Here is a 6111-nt window from a genome sequence, read left to right as displayed (position 1 = left end):
AATGAACGTATAAAATCAAGCTTTTTGGACCATTCGTAAGAGGTTATTTTTTCCCTTCTATCAGTCCGCCAAAAAAAGCCTTCCCGAAAAAGTAGGCGGTAATTATGAGTGGAAAATGGCGATCAGCTATTAGCCGCTAAAGGGGTACCAACGATTGGAGGGGCACCTGGGATTGATGAGACTCAGTGGCCAATGAGACTGCGGCAAATGAATGACCGGGCTCCAGTTAAAGGGGGCGTAAGAGGAGGTACTGCCAGTCCACTGAGAAAGAGGGACCCTCCGAGATAAACACAGACTAGCGAAAGAAATAAACATTCCAACCCGAGATGCTGCAAGGATCCGCATTCAGGGTGAGGAAGAGCCTGTAAGAATTATTCAATCGCATCGGGTTTTTAAAAAATACATTTGAGAAGACAAAACAAGGGGAGTCTCCACAACTAATTTCATGGGATTTTGAGTTACAAGTTAAGTACGAGAAAATAGACGTGCGCAAAATACACCGTCTTCATTCTAGCGGATAATCGCGCTGAACTTCGCCTGATGAAGTGTTTTCGTCTTTGGAAGTTGGCACTTCCATAACTGCCGAGGCATTTGATTTATTTTGCAACAGACTGAACAGTTGTAAATATACTGAATCGAAGAGAATTTTTATTTCTTGAGAAATCATGTTACTGGACGCTGGTCACCAGTTCCCTGGGTTGGGAGTTGGCACATTTGCCAGGCATCATTCAGCAAGCGAAATGCAGGACAGAGATTTGAGTTTAGCACAAAATAGCTTTGTCGATACGGCACACATGGGTGCCTTCAAACTGAACCACGATCTCTCCCCCGGACAGAGCTCCGCGTTCACCTCCCAGGCTCCAGGTTACCCCGCTGCGGCGCTGGGTGCGCATGCAGCTCATGTCACGTCGTACGCCAGCTCGCCTTTTAACTCAACAAGGGACTTTCTGTTTCGCAGCCGGGGCTTCGGAGACTCGTCTCCGGCCAGCAGCCAGCATGCGATCTTCGGCCCCACAGCGGGGTCACTGCATCACTCCCATACAGACAGTCAGGGTCACATTTTGTTTCCCGGGATCCACGACCAGCATGGGTCTCACAGCTCGCCAAACGTGTTGAACGGGCAGATGCGACTTGGACTACCAGGGGAAGTTTTCGGCCGATCCGATCAATATCACCAGGTATCCAGCCCGAGGACCGACCCTTACTCCGCCGCCCAACTGCACAACCAGTATGGCTCCATGAATATGAACATGGGAATGAACATGGCAGCGCATCACCACCACCCAGGTGCCTTCTTCCGTTACATGAGGCAGCAATGCATCAAGCAGGAACTCATCTGCAAGTGGATCGACCCGGAGCAGCTCAGCAACCCCAAGAAGAGTTGCAATAAAACTTTCAGTACCATGCACGAGTTGGTCACCCACGTCTCCGTGGAGCACGTCGGGGGGCCCGAACAGAGCAACCACATCTGTTTCTGGGAAGACTGCTCCAGAGAAAGCAAACCCTTTAAAGCCAAATACAAGTTAGTCAACCACATTCGAGTGCATACGGGCGAAAAGCCCTTTCCATGCCCGTTTCCTGGATGTGGCAAGGTCTTCGCACGGTCGGAAAATTTGAAGATTCACAAGCGAACACATACAGGTAATTATTTTCTGTTGTTTAAAATATATTTTGACATTTCCATTTTGTGCACTACGACAGTGATGATTAAGGAAAGGGGCGTTGGGTAAATGTCGCTTTTAAAATGTTGAAATACATCTGAGTATTTGGCCTGTTCAAAACGAATATGTACACAAACATTGAGAATTGTTATCCGTATTTAGTTTTTTTGTTCTTGTTGTTTTTTATTGGGAATAATTTCAGATCAAATCAAAATGTAGAATCACGTCTGAAAAACCCTATTGGTACTCTAATAGTATTTCATTTTTATAGCGACCACTCCACTAATGCTTCTGGAAACGATTACGGCTAGTCTAGCCCGGAATAAATGCGATGTTTTGAAACAATGTACTAAATTATGTAACAGACTGTCGAGGGTTTGTGGTTCATAAACTTTAAAACGGGTCAAAGGCGATATGAGGGCTCTGTGCTGGTAGCTCATCGCGTGCGCAGAGAGGCAGTAAATCTCTTCACCCGGTTTAATGTTCGCGTGTGCCTGTGCTTCCACATTCAACTGTCCGCGTGTTGTGTTCTGCTAACGTAGATCAATACAGTTTTTAAAAAAAACATAGATCACAAACTCAGACTCTAAACTGATTATGGTGAAGTCGAGCGAATAAACAATAAAAGCATGTAGCAGGCTACTGTTTACTTTCCAGGAAAGAACGACGCGGCCTTTTGTTTTCTCACATATTCCATTGATAGTGTAGGTGCTAGACAGGCTATTACCAGGATTTCACTTTTTAGTTGTAATGGAGTGCTGAATTAGTCCGGGTGTTAATTACTATCTTATTGCTTCAAAAATGTCTTTATGCTGTCTGTAGGGAAACCCGTATGCCACATAACAAATGGGAATAAGGAGAAGGGGCTACACAGAAATAGCCAAGTGGATACCACATATTAGTTACTGTATTGTAACTTATTTCCAATGGCCAAACTTTTTTTGCATCAAAACATTATGCTTTATCATTTCACAAATAATGTTTCACTTGGGGTCAATAATGGCGGCCATATGTGATTGGACTGAATTTGCACCCAGACTATGGCAATGTTTTACTGTGCTCATATTTTAATATTTCACGGGCTCTCTTAAGAGTGATATACAAGATATACAATTTTCAAAACCCCATGTAAAAATTGCATTTCTGAATTTTATGCTATTTTCTCTGCCAGTTCAATCCAACTGTTTAGGGTATCCTAATAGCCTATGCCACATTTTGTGGAGACGTGATGAATACAATTACTATGAAACAATCAATAAATGGTGTGTGCAATCAGAGGCAATGAGAATGTATTCACCATACTTAATTTATGATGTAATTAATTTTTGCCTTGCTTTTTTCTATTATTCAGGTGAGAAACCGTTCCAGTGCGAATTTGAGGGTTGTGATCGGCGCTTCGCCAACAGCAGCGACAGAAAGAAGCACATGCACGTTCACACCTCCGACAAACCCTATCTTTGCAAAATGTGTGACAAGTCATACACACATCCCAGCTCTCTACGAAAGCACATGAAGGTAAGCTCACCATCTTCGCCAGTATTTCTTTATATATATATATATTGGCTTCCAGTAGCTGTTATTGTGGTTTAGGGAGGCGTGGTTGTTCTGGAACACATGGAATGTAACTATCTGCGCCACTTGATTGTAGTATAGCGTTGGGACATAACGTATGCCATGACACACAGATTTGTCTGCTGCTGCGTGTTAAGCATTACTGTTGTATTTCCCCAGGTTCATGAAGCCTCCCCGCCCGTATCAGACTCGTCGCCCGCAGCCAGTTCAGGGTATGAGTCCTCCACACCCCCTGGCCTGGTGTCCCCCTCCACCGAGACGCAAAGCAACAACAATCTGTCGCCCGCGTCAGCAGTGCACAACAACAACAACGGCCACAGCCACAGTCACAGCAGCCTATCGTCCAATTTCAGTGAGTGGTATGTTTAGGACTCTGGCAACAGCACAAACCCAGTTCAGAAAACAGCAAGAAAACTCAAGATCCGGACAGGCTTGTAAAAAGGAACCACTGTATAGGCTATACGAACGCTATTACTAAGCGCCATAACACGGCACCACGGAGGATCAGCCAAGTGATTTGCGCTAAACATGTATACACTATTTTGTAAATAATTATTACACACCCTCTCTCCCAATGGTTGTAATAGATTTTGTCAGTTTTTGGTGTATAGATGTTCATTCAATGGTAGCTATTTCTCTAACTGGACTTTTTAGTGCACATATTATTGATACAAGTTGTATTATGATGTTAAATATTGTGATCCCGTTGAGGCAAACTGATTGTAACTAAACATCTATAAGCAGGAAGGAGTGCCAAAGTCAACACAACTACGAAAGACACAATATTTGCTTGTGAATGTATATTTTAGTTCGCTGGGCTTAACTTGTGACGTTTTGTGCTTTGCAAGTTTGAATTGTGAAATACTATTTGGAAGATTGTGAGGAAAATAAACGTCGTGCCGTTCAATTTTCTGTAATTACAACTTCCTTTTGTAAATATCGACTGCCATATTTATCCATTTGTAATTAAATTATGGTATTTACTTGCTACAGATGAAACAATATTTATAAAGAATGTTTCTTTACTATAAATATGTACAATTATGAGCTGAACTCGGGCAGTTGTTTTGTTAAGTGTTTTTGTTCAAAGTTTAAGAGGTGTTTTCTCCATTATTGTGATAAGAATTTTACTGCATACAAATATAATAAAAATGTGTTGCAAGTGTACTTCCTGTTGGATAGTTTTGTGTGGGAAAACGGTAATATTGTTGACGTGAGATGCAAAGCAAAGAGTAGTTGTTCATTTACTAGAGACTTATGATACAGGTTCAACACCCACAGCAATTATAGAGGTCTGACCACAGCTTAGGTTACTTGCAAGTGTATGTGTGTGTGTGTGTGTGTGCGCGCGCGTGTGTGTTTGTGTGGTTTCAACACAGCGCAATGTGGCTCTGTAGATCATAGACTTGAGGAGACCGATGTAAGCGATTTTCAGTATGTTTGTACTGCAGCGATTAAAACTAAGCAAAGTTTAGAAGATAAGCTACTTTGACATGACTCCGAATTTTATCTTTGGTGAATGGTGTTACGGCTATTCACTCCAGTGACATGTGCTATCCACTAGGCCTAGGAGGATTGGACAACATGCTGAACAGATTTCAGAACGCTTCTATGAAATTGCAACATTTAAGTAGCCTAGTCCTATTAAGAATTATGAGATTATGTAAGGTTATGAGACTTTACCAAAGCTTATAACCAGTATTGTTCTTACATGTGAGTTGTTGCTTTAAAGCTCCTAATGTGAACTTTGCCATTGAGGGTGAGTGGGAGGCCTTAGGCCTTATAGCCATTGTCTTTCCCCGTCTTATTTGTAGCATTTAGGAGTCTTAGTGTGCCATACCCCTCCCCCTATCTGCTATCTCCCTTAGACCTAATAGAGTTCAACATCAAGTGACCATGAACTTGAACTTGACTCAGCTTTGCGCATTGTTGAAGTACATATTAACCATGTTTCTAGATACTTTATAAGTCTCCTAATCAAACCTGAACATGGGGCACTGAGACTGCACTTGTAACTATGTAGCTTACTGGTTTTATAGGCTACTAATGGTAGCAATGATACACAGACACTGAGAGTAGATCTGACCGGGGATATATTGGGTGAATATTACAAGGTAGCCTACAACATGCCGCCTAGGAGATTTACTCTGGGATAGCAGTAGCCTAGTACCCTGGGGGTGAAGACGCTTGACAAAAACGAACTACAATGCAAACAAGCGCAGCACTTTACAACTCATGTAGCTGGTTGTGGTGTGACTGGAGTTGGTGCAATATAGTACTCGCTACAGAGCGGACTGCCGCCACAATAGCAGTCGGGAGGGCAGGGTTGCTCTGACATACACTACGGGCAAATACCACTACGGTTCACTTTGTTTAGATTGAAGTGTGTTTTCGTAGGATATCATAATTAAAGAGGTATAACCACCTCAAATACATCCACGTAGATTCACCTTAGTCGTTCTGTTATTATAGGGTTGGCTTTGGAAGTTGTGCAAAGGGAAATTAGGGAAGAGAATGGGCACGCATGGGCACGCCGCACGCATGAAGCCAGGGGCAGGGGCAGGCAGACAGGCACAATGCCTAGTTTTAGCCATTGTCTTGGCAATTAGGACTGCAGCTCCAAACCACCGTCTTAGGTCCCCGCTTTTTGTGTTTGTGTTGGCATACATGTGTACTAGATAGTGTATAACCAGCGCTTACTTTTTGGACTTCAAAGCCGTTCCTTGTTGTGCAGTCTTCTTTCTGGGGACATTTATCATTCTTTACAGAACGGCGTTTTATAAAATAAGCTATTACTTTAAGTGTCAGTGTGCTTTGTTTGTGTACAATATTATCTGACGTCTATTTCACTTATTTTACTTTATTGTTTATTTTCTGC

At 42.7% G+C, this 6111-nt stretch overlaps 1 protein-coding gene across 1 annotated transcript; it reads left to right on the top strand.

The window, feature by feature from the left end:
* The first annotated feature begins 665 nt into the window (after nt 1-665).
* On the top strand, nt 666-3602 carry zic2a (zic family member 2 (odd-paired homolog, Drosophila), a). The gene is made up of 3 exons (XM_076262544.1): nt 666-1641; nt 3013-3176; nt 3393-3602. The coding sequence occupies exons 1-3, from the start codon at nt 666-668 to the stop codon at nt 3600-3602; spliced, it is 1350 nt and encodes a 449-aa protein (XP_076118659.1).
* Nucleotides 3603-6111: the final 2509 nt, after the last annotated feature.

The sequence above is a fragment of the Alosa pseudoharengus genome, unplaced genomic scaffold (genome assembly GCF_046254945.1).
Source record: "Alosa pseudoharengus isolate Yale_2024_CS ecotype anadromous, Long Island Sound unplaced genomic scaffold, YU_APseudo_1.1 YU_APseudo_1.1_scf_3, whole genome shotgun sequence".
Lineage (NCBI taxonomy): Eukaryota > Metazoa > Chordata > Actinopteri > Clupeiformes > Clupeidae > Alosa > Alosa pseudoharengus.
This window is presented reverse-complemented; position numbering and strand designations above follow the sequence as displayed.